Source organism: Oncorhynchus tshawytscha, linkage group LG26 (genome assembly GCF_018296145.1).
Source record: "Oncorhynchus tshawytscha isolate Ot180627B linkage group LG26, Otsh_v2.0, whole genome shotgun sequence".
In the NCBI taxonomy this organism is placed as follows: Eukaryota; Metazoa; Chordata; class Actinopteri; order Salmoniformes; family Salmonidae; genus Oncorhynchus; species Oncorhynchus tshawytscha.
Window position 1 is genome coordinate 11,364,386 of NC_056454.1, and position 20,173 is coordinate 11,384,558.

A 20,173-nucleotide genomic window follows, 5' to 3' on the forward strand; every position below is an offset into this window, starting at 1 on the left:
AAAGAGACTAAATAAAAACAAACATTTCATGATGGCATCCAACAGTTCCTATTTTAACCTCTCCAGCAAAGCCACCTGGAAAAATAGCAACGTGTTATGAGCCAGGGATAAGACACTGTGGTAGAACCGTGTGGGTGTCAGTGACGAATCTTCCAAAACAATAAGGGTGTGCCCTCTGTTTTCAAGAGTCACAAAAAACAAGGGCTGAGTCCCACATGGCACCATATTCCCTATTTCATGCACTACTTTTTACCAGGGCCCATACAGCTCTGTTCAAAAGTAGTGCACTACATAGGGAATTATAGGGTGCCATTTGAGACGGGCCCAAGGAGTAGGGGTTAAAGCATTATATTTAAACTCCACTTCATTTTTATGGCAAATAAAACCAACTTTTGTTTGAGACATTAACCCATTTGGAAAAGCCCAAAACATTGAGACCCAAGTCAAAAGCATAAATACAGGACTCTTTAAATGTTCGCTCAATCTCCATAAATAACCCACTGAGGACAACATTTGGCTCAGTGTGTTGAGATGCAGAGTGAGACAGTGAGTGAGACAGTGAGTGAGTGAGACAGTGAGTGAGTCAGTGAGTGAGACAGTGAGTGAGTCAGTGAGTGAGACAGTGAGTGAGTGAGACAGTGAGTGAGTGAGACAGTGAGTGAGTCAGTGAGTGAGACAGTGAGTGAGTCAGTGAGTGAGACAGTGAGTGAGACAGTGAGTGAGACAGTGAGACAGTGAGTGAGTGAGACAGTGAGTGAGTGAGACAGTGAGTGAGTGAGAGAGTGAGTGAGTGAGTGAGACAGTGAGTGAGTGAGTGAGTGAGTGAGACAGTGAGTGAGTGAGTGAGTGAGTGAGTGAGTGAGTGAGTGAGTGAGTAAGACAGTGAGTGAGTGAGTGAGTGAGGGTGAGAGAGAGAACCCAGTCTGGGTCAAAATAGCGTGGATGTCAGAGCCGTGCCGACTAAGGGGAACAGGAAATTGTAAAGTGTCTGAGTTTCCAGGGCTGTGGCAGAACCGATCCAAGACTAACGTTTCGGCCTTAATATTAAAAGGAGCTGCCATTTTTTGAATTATGTCACCTAGTCATAGGAGTTTGGGTGAAGACAGAGGAGAAACAGATAAATAATTATAACCCACCAAATGATCACAGCAATGCGAGTGACGTCCATGTTTCATTTGTTAATTAGCTGAATGATAAACACTCAGCAAATCAAACTGTGATAATCAACTACTGTGCCAGTGACTATTCTGCAATATTGTTCAAAGGGAGGTCATTGCAAGCCAAGCAACTTCTCTATAGTATGATAAGAATCAGTGCGAACATTCACAATAAATAATCATAAGAGCAATGCTCAACATCTCCATGTTCCATGTGCAACGTTTTGACAATGAGTTCTAAAAGTTAATTAAATCAAGGTCTTCTGAATGCAAATAGCACCCTATTTCCTAAGGGAACTGGTTAAAAGTAGTGCACTGAATAGGGTGTAATTTGGGACGTGGATGGAGGCTTTACGGTACAATGGAGCTGACATGGCATGAGCCCTCTGTCCCCCAGCACAGTTTTGTCCATGAAATGTCAGCAGCTGTTGGGTCTAAGCTGCAGCAAGCAGCAGATGTGGCCGGTGTCGTCTCATCTCGGTATTGTCCCAAATGGCACCCTATTCCCTATATAGTGCACTACTTTTGACCAGAGCCCCTCTGTGTAGGGAATAGGATGCCATTTGGGACACACCCTCATCTCCCCTCGACACCATCTGCACGGTATCAGGTCTCAGGTCACCTCCACCAGGGGGGAGACGGGGCCCGTTGCTAAGAGATCTCCAGGCCAGCCAGAGATGTGGTCGAGCCTCTCTCAAGGTACACACGTCAAATAATGCTCACTCGGGGTCGTATTCATTAGGACACACCACCACAAAAACATTTTGCAATGGAAGAGTTTCGTATTGGACAAGTTCACTTCCCTATTCCATTTTCTTCCATTTGTTGCCTCACGAATACAACCCTGGTTAGGATGGCCACCGGCCACAGTCTTGGTGATGGAGATTGCTTTTCCTCGTGGGTGTTTTGATTAATATTTATTATGATTCAGAAGCAAGGCTGGGAGTCCATGAAGAACAAATGTAACACATAAGCCTACAAATGATGTTCAATTGACAGACTAAATATATTCAAACTTAACTGAATTGGAACTTCAGACAATTAGAGTAGAAAGAATATACATGGGGGGTAAAATGCAATACTCAGCACTGCTGGAGTGGTCAAGGCTTTTTTAGTAGCGTTGAGTAGGGCTGTGACGGTCATAGAATTGTGGATGACGCGGTCTCCATAATAACTGTTAGAATAGCAAAAATAAAACAAATAAATCTCCTCTCCTCACTGTATGTGCTGCCGTAGAAATAGAATAGAATAGAACGGGCATCCGCATTTAAGTCAATGACGGTATAGTGGGTGGACTGGCGACCATTGCGTATGAACCCATAGGATCAAAGCAGAAAGTAAAGTATGTGGTGTGATTTGTTGATTCAACAAGAGATACTTTTGAGGAGATGGGTAAACTCCATTAGAATTGTCACGACTTCCGTTCCTCTCCCTGTTCGGGCGGTGCGGTCAGCGTCGCCGGCCTACTAGCCATCACCGATCCATGTTTCCTTTTCCGTTTGTTTTGTCTTTGGTTCATTCACACCGGGTTTTCCTTTGCTTTCATTTCTGTGTGTATATTTACCCCTGTTTCCCAGCTTAGGTTTGTCCGGGATTATTTTCTTGTTGCTTGTGGAGGCTTTTCTCAGTGTATTTCGCGTGTGGTTATTTTAGTAAGGTGCGTTGTGTTTTTATACTGTTAGTTACCATTGCCTTGGACGTTGCTTTTGGGTATTGTACTGTACCGTGTTTTTGGACATGCCCTGATTAAAATATATACGCTACACTGACATCTCTGCTCTCCTGGTTTGACTCCTCACCTACCTTCAGTGCGTAAACGCAACAGGAATCTTATTAATGCCCATTGTGTTCGTTGCCCATGAGTAATCAAAGGGCCGCCTGGTGCATTCTGGGAAGTTATAAAAATACTATCAAATCACCCAGTTTACTATTCCCAAGTACTCCCACAAAATATTGACATTTGTGATTGTTATTTTCAAGGCATGAAATTATTGTTATTTTAAAATACAATCCCTTTTTGGGCTTGTTCTGGGCTTGTTCTGGTCCCCCGACCATCCACGACGTCAAAAATCGGCATGCGGTGCGGCTTCCCAAGTGGCGCAGCGGTCTAAGGCACTGCATCGCATTGCTAGTGGCGTCACTACAGATCCTGGTTCGATCCCGGGCTGTGTAGCAGCCGGCAGAGTCCGGGAGACCCATGAGGGGGCGCACAATTGGCCCAGCGTCGTCCGAGTTAGGGAAGGGTTTGGCCGGCCGGGATGTCCTTGTCCCATTGCACTCTAGCGACTCCTGTGGTGGGCTGGGCGCATGCACGCTGACATAGTCGCCAGTTGGACGGTGTTTCCTCCGACACATTGGTGCGGCTGGCTTCCGGGTTAAGCGAGCAGTGTGTCAAGAAGCAATGCGGCTTGGCAGGGTCGTGTTTTTTAGACGACGCATGGCTCTCGACCTTCACCTCTCCCGAGTCCATCACAAAATTGGGGAGAAAACGGGGTAAAAAAATACTATAAATAAATAAATCAAACAATGGCCTGCGGCTGAATCTAGATACCTATCCCTGGTTTACAGTACATTTTTGCTCAGTAAACTTGGGGGGCCAAATAAAATCACTAGCGGGCCATAGTATGACCTAATTTTGAATGCCAGACGAGCCTGCCTTGTGTTTCAGTCATAAAGACATACCCGTCTGCTGCATACTCATCTCAACACAGCCTCCATCCTCATTTTCTTAGACTATACGAACACAGACCTGGGTTAAAATGCTATTTCAAATCTGGAGCGTTTGCTTTAGCCTGCCTGGAATGCCAGGTGTGCAGGGTTTACACTAGGAACTTTTCAAATCGGTTCCATTGCAACAGGCAAGCTTAATCAAGCACAGATACAGGATTTGAAATGATTTTTAAAAGTATTTGAACCCAGGTCTACGCATACACTCAGTCAAACAGTAGACAAGACAAGCCACTATAGGGTTAATCTACTGCAACCATGTCTTTAGCCAGAGCCAAACATATCCTATAATTCAACATTTTGATCAGTTTCTAGAATTAAACTTTTCCTGACCAAGATGGATGTTTTTTTTTGTCATGTTGCTAGGCTGCCAATATCCATAATTCTATGTTCAGAACTGCACAGTGAGTCAGTAAGTACTGTCTCATTGAGGCAGTTTTAATAGCCTGCTTCCTTTGTCGACTGGCCCAGCCAACCCTCACAGTTTAACCATTAATCTGCTCTACTGCTGGGACATGAGGGAGGGAACTCCCTTTCAACACAGCAATGTGCTTCTTCTCAGTGCTCCGGCATAACATTACAACCATCTGATGTTAGCCACATTAACACATTTCATGTGACTCCAATATGATTCCCATGAATGATATGCCTATGTGGTGAGATATACATTTTCTCTATTATGGTGAATATGTGGAGAAGCTATACATACCTGTAATGTACAGTTTGGACAGTTTGAATACATTGACAGTAGAATTACAATCTTAAAGATCCTGATCAGGCTAAACATTAAATCAATAGATTCAACTAATTCATTTGGTATGATTTAAAATTGCACAGCAGACAAGTGCCTGACAACATCTGGCAGGACTCGTAGCCTAGACAAAACGACCCGTAGCCTAGACAAAACCTTCTCTAAACGTCACAGGTCTTTAAAAGATCCAAGGTACTTCGGTAGAGAAGCTAGGGTCTATTACTTACGCGACTGCTCTCCTTGAAAAGTTTAAAGCTCATCCACTTTGGCATGGTGTCTCTTGCTCTGCTTTCACTCTCTCTGCGCTGCTGTGAGTTAAGCTCAGTTCAAGTAGCTCTGCCTTCTGATTGGTTGAGCCAGACAGGCAGGCTGTACAGTAGTGTTTGTTATTATGACCCGTCTCTACTACTCATAGTAAGCCTGTGGAACACTGGATATCCCAAGCTGCTGTGATGATCTACACTCTGACAGTATGTGTATTAGGGAACATGTGTGTTTGCTTGCTTGCTTGAGGGAGGGAGGGAGGGAGGGACACCGCTAAGCCCAACTTGGCCCAAAGCCTTCAGATGGAGGGAGAGGGAAAGAGAGAGAGAGAGACAGAAAAGTAGAGAGAAAGAAAAAGAGAAAGAGCGAGAGAGGGAAAGATGGAGAGAGAGAGAGCGTGTGAGTGAGGGAAAGAGAACGTTAGAATAGAGAGAGAACCCTCCTCTCCCATCGGAGGAGCGTGAGGGTCGTCTTGTGACTTATGGATGCAGCCGTGGCGATGGGAGAATAGCTTCATTATATGGTGAGACAGGGGTGGGGGGGGGTCAACTTTTAATGGAGAGAGGCATACAGCCTTGCCTTAGTGAATGAGCAGAGCACAGCAACACATCCATGAGATGTGCAGCATGAGGGACAGAGGCCAAAAACCCTTGTGAACTATGGGTCATATTCATAAGTGCATACCGTAGTAAAATGTTTTGCAAAGGAAAACAAAAACAGCCTTTCCTACTGGACAATGTTCAGGTAATTCCTTCCCAGTTTCGGCCCATTTGCTTCCATTTTGTTCCTCGTGAATAAGCACGCCCCTGTTTTACACCCAAAATAAGTAAAATTTTAGAAAACTGTTTTCATCATGTATCAATCTACAAGCCAAAAATTTACAAAAAAAAGTGTTGTTGTTGGACTTAATACTCTATAATACTCCATGGAGCCATGGGGTGGGTGGATCTATTAGGGGAAAGTAGACACCGCTGAAAAATACAAGTTGGAGACAGACGGCAGCAAGACAAGCCCAGGATGCAGCCTAGGCGTGCGTCCCAAATGTCAGCCTATTCCCTATGTACTGCGCTACTTTTGACCAGGGCCCATAGGGAATCCCATAGGGCTCTGTACAAAAGTAGTGCACTATAGGGAATAGGGTGCCATTTGGATCGCAGACGAGCTCTTCCAGCTCCATGCAGGGTGAAAACAAATCCTCCCTCAGTGGAAGCCACAGCCACTGGGCCATAGCAGTGGGTGCGAGACAGGAGTCTGCATGTGTCAGTGCAGAGTGGCAAACTTTCAGCTTGGATCAGACGAAGGCATTGGAAGGGCTTGGAAAGACCTCAAAACCAAGTCTGTGGAAGAATTGACATGGCTCGGCTTGCGACATAACAACAGAGAGAAAAGAAAAAAAAACTCATGACAGTCAGTCAGTGATACTTAGCCGCTCAAATTAGTTCAGGTTTGGCGTTATGAACTGTGATTTGTACTATCCAGCCTTCCCCTACCTATTCACAACAGCATAAGCAACATCGGAATTTAGCTTATCGGTCTTGCAATAAACTATAAGGGAGCTCCAGCACTGAGCCTTCCAAGAAGAGCAACAAGACAACACTCCCACCTCAAGACTGAATGAAATAATATTGTTCTTCAGTTGAGACAACCTCCAAGACAAAAGCAGTCCTAACTGTCAGGAAGGGCTGCAAACAACAGAGAGTAGAAATTGTGTTTGGGTTCCAGAGATAAAAACTAGGCAAGAGTGAATGGAAAAAACACACGAGAAGAAGCCCAGGAAGGACATACACAAACAAACACACACACACACACACACACACACGGCTGTTCCATAAACGTCCCTCACATCAGGCCCATTCATCACCAGCCCAACAAGGCCATGTCACTCCATTCTAGAGCCTTGTCTGTCTGTTGTGTGTGGCAGAGTGACATTTAGCACTGGGGCAAAGCATGGCATGTGGGTGGACTGTATGAAAAGGCCATAGGGCATCACAAAAGCCTGGTCAGGCCTCCCTCTCTGGCTTGCATCCAAAATGGCAACATATTCCCTATTTAGTGCGATACTTTTGACCAGGGACCGCGGGGAGGGTCAAAGCGAGATCTTCCATCCAAAAGACAAGACAACAAACAGGCACGACCAGAGACAGCTTCACAACAGAACGCCCATCAGGGTCACGTTCAACAGAGTGCTGTGTTGTGGAACGCTCAGATAGAAATAGGAGGTAGAACAACCATGTCTTTTTGATACACAGAACAAGGAATCATGTCAGCCCTATTTATTTCATTTCTATCCGGAACATTTGACTACTGAACATGGCCCAGCTTAACTCACACACTAGCAATCTGATTCAACACCTTGTGCTTGCCTTCAGCTGCACTACAGGGTCATATCACTACAGGGTCATAAAGACTGTTTAAATTAAGACAGAGGAGCTGGTGTGAGATATGGCTTGGAAAGCTTACCTCAATCGAGGGACGAGAAATGTGCTGTACTCCGAATTGTCCCAACTGTGAGACTGGGAAGATTGAATGACAGGCACTTAAAAACCAGTCGTTCAATCTTCTCTGTGGAACAGTCGGTAGTGATGGGGAAAATAAGCTTCCTGAGGCATTGAGGTTTTCCAGTCAATTATGTCAGAAATGGGTTCATTACTCAAGGCTTTGTTCAACACAGTATAACACTAGTGGCAGCTGCTGGTCAAAATAATTTAGAAAAGCCAAATTATTATAGATAGACTTTTCGTCTTCTACCAAACCAAATCAGGTGGATGTTGGACGAAACGAAGCTTCGGACGTCATTGATCATGAGCTTCTGACAAAGTGATACAGGCATCGGCATACTTGCTTCGAGGTAGTGATTTCGACTCATGCCTTGAAGCTCCGGTATCAAACGTAACACCACTAACAGTTGGGATAAAGGGACAATATGGTGTACAACACATTTCCCCATCCCTGGATTGATGTATATTTTCCAAGCCATATCTCGCGACAGCTCCGCAGCGTCTTAATTGAAGCAAATGGCCTGTCCGACCCTGTAGTGCTGCTGTTAGCAAGCGTAAGGCATCAGATTTGCTGGCTACTCCCACTCCAACAATACAGTGTCTTCTAGCTCAAGAGAAACCATTTAGCTGCAAAATAGTTTGAAATGAGCCTTACTTTGATTTCATATGGTCCTTCATATGCTGAGTGAGGGCACATGCCCACACATAACCTTAACACCCTTTTCATAGCTTCACATGATTGTTGTCTAACCTAGTAGCATCTACATGGGGAGTCTAATCTCTAATGACAGGCCACAGCCCCTGCTGCGAACATAAGAGAGGCCAGGGAAACCCTGTTTGTAAATTACCTCTCCATCATGTGACCTACAGGGGGCAGAGCTAGGGAGGAGTCAATTGGCCAGACTGACCACATTGAAAATGCATGCCAGGTGTCATGATGCTACGATAAGTGTTTAACATATCAGCTAACCGCATCACATGATTTAGCAATTGTATTCCCGACTGTGCAGTCGAAGACGCGGCAAGTCACCATTGGTTTATGTAATGCAATGTCTGCAATGCACAGTGCCTTCAGTATTCAAACCCCTTGACTTATAACACATTTTGTTGTGTTCTAGCCTGAATTCAAAATTCTACACACAATACCCCATTTAAAAAAAAAAGTGAAAACATGTTTAGACATGAAAATTAAATACATTTCTATTCACACCCCTGAGTCAATAATTTTCCAAAATGTGGAAAAAGAGTGTGAATACTTTCTGAAGGCACTGTAGGTGACCGATATCACTGTAACTTTTTGTTTGTTTGATGCAATACACATCCCACAATTGTGAAATATGTGTGATGGTAATATCTTGTGTAGCCCTATTGGGAATAGAAGAGATGTTCCTGACGTCCTCCTACCTTATCACTGTCCACAGTGTTCTGGGAGGTCCTGGAGGCGATGGAGACGGTGTCTGGCTGGCTGCTGCCGTCACCCTGGCTGTCGATATCCTCACCAGCATCCCTGGACGGACACACACACAGACACACAGACACACAGACAGACAGACAGACAGACAGACAGACACACAGACAGACAGACAGACAGACAGACAGACAGACAGACAGACAGACAGAGAGTTAAAAGGGATGTGTCATCACTGTCTGTCTTGATGTTGGTTTGTTGAAGGGGATGTGTATCGTATCTTTAGCCATCCGAATTTAAAAGATGGACCAAATCAAATATAATGAGCCGTACTGATCTATCAAATATGGTTATTGTTTATTTGATTATTGTTTATTCTTCCAGGTGTTGCTTATGTGGGTGCCTGCCATGGTAGAGTGATGGGCCTGCTCACCTTTTGCTGTTGTTGCGTGGCTTGGCAGGGGTTTTGGGCATGTGGATGGGCTCCTTCAGCGCCCCCTTGAGGTGGATGATCCTCTCCTGGATCACCTCCCGGATGTTCTTGATCCATTCCTGCTTTGCTTCAATGCTGGACGCCTGGAGAGGAGAGTGAGACACACCACATCACATTGAACTCTTTGGATCCTCTGGCCTCTGTCACTTGAAGTTCACGAGAAGGTGTTGGCGTATAAAGGAGAAAAACTGCACTGTAACCCTGAAGCTGTTGCTGTGTAAATGATGCCTTCTGCAAGGCATGGCCCTTATAGGCCTAGTCCTTAGGCAGTCTATATTATATGGCCTTTAATGTCCCTCAATGTCCTGAAAAATCTTGAAGATCAGTAGAAGGCAGCTTTAAGAGACCTGGGCCCCTTATTCACAAAGCGTCTCAGAGTAGGAGTGCTGATCTAGGATCAGGTCCCCCCTGTATAATCATATTCATTATGATCTAAAAGGGAAAGCTGCCCTAAACTATCTTTAGGAATCAGTAGATGCCTTTGTGGACCTACCTTGAGGACAGTCTTGTTATCAGATGAGGGGGTCCTTCCAGCCCACAGGGCAAACTTACAGGGGTCCCCTTCAATGTGCTCTGTCACGCCCAGTTCTGATGTCTGGAGATGGAGAACAACAAGTTCTTAAACACTGTTTTCAAATGCTTTTTATGAATTGGAGCATCCCAAATCATGTGTTCAGTATACCATTGAATATCATTTAAAACCCCCCAATAGCAACGTTCCCTTTATGATAAGGACATGGCATTTAAGAGGTACATTAAGATACGGTCATAGTAAATCCCATCCAACTTTCCTCTTTGTCCCTGTGGACTGTAGTCCTTGGGTCCTGGCTGGTCGCGTGTCCCAAATGGCACCCTATTCCCTATATAGTGCACTAATTATGACCATGGCCCATAGGGCTCTCTCTATAAAGGCAAATAGGGTGCCATGTGGGAAGCAACCTGGAACAGCTGCTATTGGACACGCACATATGCATTCATAATTCATGCTTTAATTCAGGACTGAGACCACTCCATCTGCTCGGGTTTTCATGTATTCAACACCTGCCTCTTTGTGTTCTCCCTCCACAGCTTCCTCTAAAAACACCCTGAAATACTGTAGCCTATTACACAAGCGGGCAATTAACATGTATACCGTAGTCCAGTCCTGCTTACACATAATCTACATCTTAGTCATTTAGCAGGCACTCAATTGAGAGTGACATTATTGAGATAAGGCGGCAAGAATATCTACATTTGAGCGTCGTACGAATCGTAGCCCACAATAGCATAAATACTCTGCGCACTCATCCAACGCAGGCGCACGCGCAGGTGGGCACGCGCACAGGCGCACAGGCACACAGGCACGCGCACACGATGGGGGCTTTACATCTCATCCAAGGCTGGATGCAGATCAAAGGGAATGGGTTGGCTAACCTCTTGGCCCACAGTGTGGAGCAAACATCTCCACTGGTTAAAAGCACCTGCCTTTCTGATCCAACTCACCAGGACTCCCCAGGACATACGCAAGGCATCACATCGTGATAGTATTATTAGGTTCACAGCTTGGCCAGCTGGATGACACAATATCTACATGAAAACACCAGCACTGTCTTGTGAAAATGCCCTTGAAAAGCTGCAACTCCAAATGACTATACGTGACCAGTCTCATTCCTCAGAGTGAGTCAAGTGCAGCTTCATTCCTTTCAAAGGGACCTCTGACTTGAACTTTAGCTGTAGAGCAGGTAGGAGAGGAGGGGAGAGGACGAAAGAGACAAGGAGAGGAGAGGCGAGGAGAGGAGAAATTGGCGAGGAGAGGAGAAAAGAGGCGAGGAGAGGAGAAAAGAGGAGAAAATAGGCGAGGAGAGGAGAAAAGAGGCGAGGAAAGGAGAAAAGAGGAGAAAAGAGGTGAGGAGAGGAGAAAAGAGGCGAGGAGAGGAGAAAAGAGGAGAAAAGAGGCGAGGAGAGGAGAAAAGAGGCGTGGAGAGGAGAAAAGAGGAGAAAAGAGGCGAGGAGAGGAGAAAAGAGGAGAAAAGAGGCGAGGAGAGGAGAAAAGAGGCGAGGAGAGAAGAAAAAGAGAAGAAAAGAGGCGAGGAGAGGAGAAAAGAGAAGAAAAGAGGCGAGGAGAGGAGAAAAGAGGCGAGGAGAGAAGAAAAGAGAAGAAAAGAGGCGAGGAGGAGAGGAGAAAAGAGGCGAGGAGAGGAGAAAAGAGGCGAGGAGAGGAGAAAAGAGGCGAGGAGAGGAGAAAAGAGGAGAAAAGAGGCGAGGAGAGGAGAAAAGAGGAGAAAAAGGCGAGGAGAGGAGAAAAGAGGAGAAAAGAGGCGAGGAGAGGAGAAAAGAGGCGAGGAGAGGAGAAAAGAGGCGAGGAGAGGAGAAAAGAGAAGAAAAGAGGTGAGGAGAGGAGAAAAGAGAAGAAAAGAGGCGAGGAGAGGAGAAAAGAGGCGAGGAGAGGAGAAAAGAGAAGAAAAGAGGTGAGGAGAGGAGAAAAGAGAAGAAAAGAGGCGAGGAGAGGAGAAAAGAGGCGAGGAGAGGAGAAAAGAGAAGAAAAGAGGTGAGGAGAGGAGAAAAGAGAAGAAAAGAGGCGAGGAGAGGAGAAAAGAGAAGAAAAGAGGCGAGGAGAGGAGAAAAGAGGCGAGGAGAGGAGAAAAGAGAAGAAAAGAGGTGAGGAGAGGAGAAAAGAGGCGAGGAGAGGAGAGGAGAAAAGAGGTGAGGAGAAAAGAGGTGAGGAGAAAAGAGGAGAAAAAAGGTGAGGAGAAAAGAGGAGAGGAGAAAAGAGACAAGAATAGGCGAGGAGAGGAGAGAAAAGGAGAGGAGAAGACAGAAAAGAAGGACAAGGAAAGGAGAAAAAGGGTCCAGGAAAGGAGTCCAGTCCTACCAGCAGTTTGTTCTTGAAGGCATATTTGGTGCGGCCGGCCGAGTCCTTGATCTCCTTGCTGAACACCAGGGAGATCTCGAACAGGAAGAGATGGCGATCCCGGCCCTTCCGGATCAGAGACTTGGGATCCCACACCTGGAACGTGTCCTGTATGAACAGCTCTCCCTGCACGTCCAGATTCTCATCGAAACCTGTCGGAGATCACATGGCTCTTTAAATACAGCAACGCACTACAGACCGCAGAGTTGGGGCCAATTTGACTTGAAGTCAAGTAAGAACTTCAATTTAGTCATTGAAATAGAAGCACATTTTTTTTGCAATTATGGAATTTGAAATTTCGGCAATTGGAATTGTCAGACCAATTGTCCCCAACGCTGACAGAGAAACAACAACCTTACAGCTCTATACTTGCCTACTAGATAGTGTTATTCCATGCAGTGCAGGTCTTACTGTACATTTCACAATTGTCCCTTAAAGGGACAGATACGGTTAGTTAGTTTACCTCCACATGAAGTGATGGAACACACTTTCTAAGAGAATTGGAGACGTGTTAAATGGAATGCAAGCACACAGGCCTCCCTCCTGCTGTACCTTCCAGCATGGCGACGTGCATGGCGTCGTTGGCCCTCTTGGGGACACTAAGCATCACCTCCAGGCCGTCCTTAATCTCCCCCTTCCCCTCCTCACAGCAGGTCAGCAGCTCCTGAAACATGACATTTGGACCGTTTTCATCAGTTCCAGTGCATTGATGGGGTTCCTAAGTCTACAGTTCCTTGGCATGCATGTTAAACACAGGACAATCATTTCCCCAGCTGGATACTGTTTTATTAGGAACAGTCATTTGGAGAAGACACGTCTGGAAATGGTTTCAGTGCTATTTCTTATGCCAGGCATTGTAAAGGGGGATCTCTGTATGTAAGATACTGGCTTGCGTCCTAAATGGCATAAGTGCACTATATAACATATGGAATAGGATGCCATTTGGGATGCCTCCTAAGATACTGTGTGATGACGCTCTGTACAAGCGGACACATCACTAAGTGCTGCTATGGACATTTTAACACAGAGCTAAGGGCCCACACACAGGCAAGGGAATCAACCGACTCATGGGAAGCCATTAATGAGCGTGGCCCTATGAGAAAGCTCAACGTAAACATACTGATAGAGAGTAAGGGAGGGCTGCAGGGAAGGAGAGAGAGGGGAGAGAGGGATGGATGGAGGGAGAGAGAGAGAGAGTGAAAAAGAGTGAGAGGAGGGAGAGAGGGAAATAGAGAGCGAGGCAGGGTGGGTGCATATGTAGGTGGGAGGGGGGATAGAGGGAGAGAGGGAAATAGAGAGAGGGAGGCAGGGTGGGTGCATATGTAGGTGGGAGGGAGGGATAGAGAGAGGTAGAGAAGTGCTCCAGAATGCTTCAGGATGTTTCGTATTTCCTGGGGGAAGTGGGATGGATAACAATGGATCCCAGGTTTCCTCCTTGTCCCAAATTGCACCCTATTCTACTAGTCCCTATGTGCACTATATTGGCAACCTTGATAAAGATGTGCAAAAGAGACTGTTTTATTATTTAACTAGGCAAGTCAGTTAAGAACAAATTCTTATTTTCAATGACGGCCTAGGAACAGTGGGTTGTTCAGGGGCAGAACGACAGATTTGTACCTTGTCAGCTCGGGGATTTGAACTTGCAACCTTTCGGTTTCTAGTCCAATGCTCTAACCACTAGGCTATGCTGCCACCCCACTGTATAATATAAATATTACAAATAATGAGCTACACTGTATATTGTATGCTATTTATAGATTTTATACAAATACAATCGCTCAGAGAAAAATATTATGTTTAACAAGTAATATATTTTTCTCTCCAAAAGATAGCGGTCGAATGACTGTGACACCCTGGCCATAGAGAGGCTTTTATTCTCTATTTTGGTTAGGACTAGGGTGGGCATTCTATGTTCATTTTCTATGTTTTGGATTTCTTTGTTGTTTGGCCGGGTGTGGTTCTCAATCAGAGGCAGCTGTCTATCGTTGTCTCTGATTGAGAACCATACTTAGGTAGCGTTTTCCCACTGGGTTGTTGTTTTCTGGTTTTGTGTCTGCACCAGACAGAACTGTTTCGGTTGTTCTCGTTGTTGTTTTGGTTACTCTGTGTTCAGTTAAATAAACAAGATGAACACTTACCACGCTGCACCTTGGTCCCCACCTTCTTCCACCAACGGCCGTTACAATGACAGTATTGACACCCATGTTTAAGATACTATAGGACCCTCCCCTGTGCGGATAACGGCACTGAGCCTTTTTCAAAAATGTTTTATGAGCTTGAGAGCAATCTTAGACCGTTCCTCCTCAGGTTTTCAATGGGTTTTAAGTCCGGAGACTGAGATGGCCATTGCAAAAATCTGATTTTGTGGTCAATTAACCATTTCTTTGTGGATTTTGATGGGCTTACTGTCATGCTGGAAGATCCACTTGTGGCCAAGTTTCAGCCTACTGGCAGAGACAACCCAGGTTTTTGGCGAAAGTGTCCTGGTACTGGGTAATGTTCATGATCCCGTTGACCTTAACAAGGGCCCCAGGACCAGTGGAAGCAAAATAGTCCCATAACATCAAGGATCCGCTACCATATTTTACAGTAGGTATGAGGTTCTTTGCATCCTTCTTTCGACGCCAAACCCACCACTGGTGTGCGTGGCTAAAGAGTTCTATTTCCATTTAATCCAACAAATGCCTGAAGTTTGCTAAATGGCATTGGCACTTGGATTGTAACTGGTGCTAAGGTCAGATGACATGAAAGTAAAGCTCTTTGGCCACACACACCAGTAGTGGGTTTGGCGTCGAATAGTGCTGAGTGATTAACCAAAATGTTTGTATTTTTGTTTTTTTAAACAACTAATTGATCAAAATTGATTCAATTATTTGAATTCCATTGAGTGCTCAATGTGCACCATGCACAGTTTCTCCAGAGATAAATCAGATCAAGCCAGAACTGTGCGATGTAGTAGGGAGTTGTAGTTAAGCACAGAAAATGTGTCAATTAACTACAACAGCTAGGTTTCCATCTAATTGGTGACAGATTTTTAATTGAACATAAAAAAAATCTCCAAGAAAATAGTAGGCATTTTTCCACCAGTGCTATTTCCACCAAACGGACTTGTTGCTGATTAAGTTCTGTGCGTGATGACAGTGCACACAAAATGTACTTTTTCGCCATTCCCTAGTTGCTAATCAGTTCACGTGACAAAACAAGCAAGTATAGTGCAAAGAATCACTGTACCATCGAAATCACTGTGAAATATATTTTCCATAAATGAAAATATTGCATTTTCAGCTATTTGAAGCTGGTGAACAAAACCGAAATTAAAAGACTCAAAAACTAAATAGCACACACATAACAGATTTACCGCTTCTTAGACTTACTTTCAATCAGAATGACAAATCTATCACTCACATTTCTATGTGGATTTGGTCAGGTCGCCCAAAAAGTTACATATTGCAGCTTTAAGTTTTCATGTACCGAATAAAAGTCTAAAGTTCAATGTGCTTCGCATTTTCAACTCTACAATAGTTTTGTCACAAAAACTGTTGCGTTAAATAGCAAATGTGCCTACTTGGATCTCTAGCCAACAACTCTATAACAGTTTTTGTATTGGCCTCATGATGAAATCACAGAGTGGTTTCCTTCCTCTCTGGCAACTGAGTTAGGAAGGACGCCTTTATCTTTATAGTGACTGGTTGTATTGATACACCATCCAAAGTGTAATTAATTACTTCACCATGCTCAAAACACTTATTGCACACAGTGAGTCCATTCATCTTATTACGAGACTTGTTAAGCAAATGTTTACTCCTGAACGTATTTAGGCTTCAAATAACCCTTGAGGGGTTGAATACTTATTGACTCAAGACATTTCAGCTTTAATTAATTTGTAAAGTAATGTGAATAAATGATAAGCAGTAATGGGCAGTCACTACCATCATGGGACTTTTATTTAAAAAATCTGTGTTACAGCATTCAACCCACAATGCATAGTGCATTTAATGTTTTAAAGAAATATCGAATAATCGAAAACTGTGATTTTTTAAAAATCGGACCTCAAATCACTAATCGCTCAGCACTAGTGTCAAAAGGATGGAAAAAACCTCATACCTACTCTAAAATATTGTGGTGATCTTTGATGTTATGGGAGTATTTTGCATCCACTGGTCCTGGGGACCATGTTAAGGTCAATGGCATCATGAACTTTACCCAGTTATCAACATTTTACAATGGCCATCTCGGTCTCCGGACTTGAAACTCATTGAAAACCGGTGGTTTGAATTCACAAGGGACGTCCATAAGAGCAGATGAAGGATATTAAGGATCTTTTTTCTAAAAACATTTTAGAAAAAAGCTGTCTCGTTATCCTCGCCAGGGGAGGGTGCTGGAGTATTGAAAACAGGGGTGCCAATCATTTTTTTATTCTTATCTTGTTGAGAAAAAAAAGCAATTGTATTCATATAAAATAATACAATTTCCTTCTTTTAAAAATAATCTTTACCAATGTCGCCAATCATTTCAGTAATGACTGTAGTGCACTACTTTTGACCAGGGCTCATAGGGCTCTAGCCAAAGGTAGTGCACTATATAGGTAATTGGGTGCCATTTGGGACAGAAATCTTTTGTCCCATCATGTTCCCTACCTTGAGGAGAAGCTGATACTTAGTGATCCTCTGCACTGGCTTGATAAGGTAGGAGGAGAGTGAGTTGGCCAATCCGTGTCGCTGCTGGATTTCCTGCACACAGAATTGACGACATCATGATTATTAAAGCATATTGATATTGATGTTGAGATTGAGATACCCTAATGTGATGCCTATCATCATGTGTTCGTCAGAAATGGCACCCTATTCCCTATGGTGACTGTTCATATGTAGTGCACTGTAAAGGGAATAGAGTTCCATTTGGAACAGAAGTCATAAGACTGAGGATGGCTGTGCACTGTCATGCAAAGAGACTGATGGTAGCAAGCAGAAAATGATGATTCCTGTGTTTTAGGGTTGAAATAAATGGCTAATTGGCACCACCTACAGGTATAAGAGGAAAACTCATTCACTTACATCGAAGAAGCTTCCAGCATGCTCCAATATGAGTTGGCTGGAATCTGGTTTGTTTTTACAGTAATTTACATACATGTGGAATTTATCAGCCTGCAAAACAGAATGGGAAAATCCAGTCAAATTCAAATGACTGAACATATATTTTCTTACGTGCATATATTTTTCCATATATATATATAAAACTACGGTAAGCAACGTTCACTGCCAATGCTTAAACCAAGCAGCTTTACAAGAGGTTATCATGGGGCGGCAGGTAGCCTAGTGGTTAGAGCGTTGGACTAGCAACTGAAAGGTTGCAAGATCGAATCTCCGAGCCGATAAGGTAAAAATCTGTCGTTCTGCCCATGAACAAGTCAGTTAACCCACTGTTCCTAGGCTGTCATTGAAAATAAGAATTTGTTCTTAACTGACTTGCCTCGTTAAATAAAAAAATGAATGCTACTGTATGCCTGTTTATGGGGAAAAAAGGGCTTTATAAAATACGATTGATTGATTACAGATGTTGTATAAACTAATTGCAAGACAGTAAACAATGTTCACATGTAATCATGAAGCCACAAGTCAGAAGTGCCCTGTGGGTGGTGTAAGCAAAAAACTAAACACTATGGTCGTATTCACTAGGCACGAAACTGGATGGGACTACCTGGACGTGACCAATAAGAAAGACTCATTTTCATTTTCTGTTTCACAACGTTTTCCTGTGTGTGCTCTAATGAACATGACCCATTGTGTGAAAACAGGAGTCTTACCCATGTGACAAAACAATGGCCCACATCTTCAGGTAGCTGTTCATAGTTCACTAGCTCTTTGAGGAAAATGCTGCAATTAGACAGAAAAGAGAGGGTTAATTAACCATGATACTATTCACTGCTTATCATAGAATATGTATTTCCTCAACCAAAATCACATGAAATAGAAGTGATTTGAATTGGTCTCTCATGCAATGATTTGCACCTGAAACACAACAACAAAGCTAACTGATATAACAAGTTGGAATCTCTTTCAAATTAAGGATGTGTCCCAGATGACACCCTGTTCCCTATATAGTGCCCTACCTTTGACCCTGACCCTGGTCAAAAGAAGTGCACTATATAGGGCATAGGGTGCCATTTGGGACACATCCTCAATTTGAAAGAGACTCCTACCTGTTATGGAAGTCATAAATCTCCTGGATGTTGCCGAAGATGATGTGCTCCTTGTTGACGATGCCAGGCGGGATCTCCTCCACCCCACTCGTCATCTCCCACAGGTACGCCTAGACAGGACGAGGAGATGAGAAAGACACACAGCAAATTACATCCTATCATGTCCTACAACCAATCCTCACAAAACATCTTGGGCTTGTTTTTTTCATCCTGGCAACCTTTTCGAAGAAGGTTTATAACTGTAATGTGTTTTTTTCCTCAGAAAAATGTGTTGAATGCACTGGCTGTTAGTTGCTCTGGATAACTAAAATGTTACTGTAATTGAAATATTTGTGTCTATGACGACCAATGACTGTGTAGGTGGAAAAACAAAGAACAAATCTGACTTATTATATTCATTAAAACACCCCAAGAACCACTTCTATGAGTCCGTGACAAGGCCAATACAACCCTGAAAAGAAGAGTTTCATTGCCAAGCGAAAATGGAAGAGGAATAAGCTTACCTCTAAACATTCATGCAAGTCCCTGACATAGGCCTTCTCAGTCTGAAGGAGTTCAGCCATTATGAACCTGGATAAATAAACACATGCAATATTATCACCAACCAGTACCAGTCAAACATTTGGGCGCACTTACTCATTCAAGGGTTTTTCTTTATTTTGACCATTTTCTACATTGTAGAATAACAGTGAAGACATCAAAACTATGAAAGAACACATATGGAATCATGTAGTAACCAAAAAAAGTGTTAAACAAATCAAAATAGATTTTAGATTCTTCAAAGGAGCCACCCTTTGCCTTGATGACATCTTTGCACACTCTTGGCATCCTTTCAACCAGCTTCATGAGGTAGTCACCTTTAATGCATTCAATGAACAGGTATGCCTAATTAAAAGTTAAGTTGTGGATTTTTTTTCCTTCTTAATGCGTTTGAGCCAATTAAGAAGGTATACGTTTGCCCCAGCCCTTCTCCTCCGGTTGCTTTGTTTGGCCGGGCGGCCAGCTCTGAGAAGAGTCTTGGTGGTTCCAAACTTCTTCCATTTAAGAATAATGGAGGCTACGGTGTTCTTGGGGACCTTCAATGCTGCAGACATTTTTTGGTACCCTTCCCCAGATCTGTGCCCAGACCCTTCCCCAGACCCTTCCCCAGATCTGTTCCCCAGATCTCTCGACACAATCCTGTCTCAGAGCTCTACGGACTATTCCTTCAACCTCATGGCTTGGTTTTTGCTCTGACATGCACTGTCAACTGTGGGACCTTCTATAGACAGGTGTGTGCCTTTCCAAATCATGTCCAATCAAGTTGTAGAAACCTCTCAAGGATGATCAATGTAAATAGGATACACCTGAGCTCAATTTTGAGTCTCATAGCAAAAGGTCTGAATACTTACGTAAATAAGGTATTTCTGTTTTGTATTTTTTTATACATTTGCAATCATTTCTAAAAACCTGTTTTCATTTTGTCATTATAGGGTATTGTGGGTAGACTGATAAGGAAAACATTTAATTGAATCAATTTTACCATAAGGCTGTAACGTAACAAAATGTGGAAAAAGTCAAGGGGTCGGAATGAACTGTATATAAACGAGGGATACAGCAGAAAAAGTGAGTGTCGGAATGGGGATCTAACCACTTCTTCAAAGAGCATATGTGTTCTGGTGTGGGCAGACGGCAGCACTACCACTTGACCAGCCCCCAGCACATCATGAAATGTTAAACATAGGCCTATACACCTTATGAAAAGCCATAGTACTTCCATAGACTTGAGTACTTCGCAACACCTGCT

The 20,173-nt window shown here is 43.7% G+C and overlaps 1 protein-coding gene across 2 annotated transcripts in view; it reads right to left on the bottom strand.

Annotated features, from left to right (window-relative positions):
* Positions 1 to 20,173, bottom strand: part of LOC112225162 (kalirin) — a 288,186-nt gene that overhangs the window by 71,402 nt on the left and 196,611 nt on the right. For both annotated transcript variants that reach the window (XM_042306448.1, XM_024388841.2), the window contains exons 24-33: positions 18,891 to 18,957; positions 18,388 to 18,497; positions 17,992 to 18,061; positions 17,243 to 17,332; positions 16,826 to 16,918; positions 12,741 to 12,852; positions 12,150 to 12,340; positions 9,792 to 9,893; positions 9,239 to 9,381; positions 8,802 to 8,904 (exon numbers count right to left, since the gene is read on the bottom strand). In XM_042306448.1, the coding sequence (XP_042162382.1) occupies positions 8,802 to 8,904; positions 9,239 to 9,381; positions 9,792 to 9,893; positions 12,150 to 12,340; positions 12,741 to 12,852; positions 16,826 to 16,918; positions 17,243 to 17,332; positions 17,992 to 18,061; positions 18,388 to 18,497; positions 18,891 to 18,957 (1,081 nt within the window). The remainder of the gene's footprint in view (positions 1 to 8,801; positions 8,905 to 9,238; positions 9,382 to 9,791; positions 9,894 to 12,149; positions 12,341 to 12,740; positions 12,853 to 16,825; positions 16,919 to 17,242; positions 17,333 to 17,991; positions 18,062 to 18,387; positions 18,498 to 18,890; positions 18,958 to 20,173) is intronic.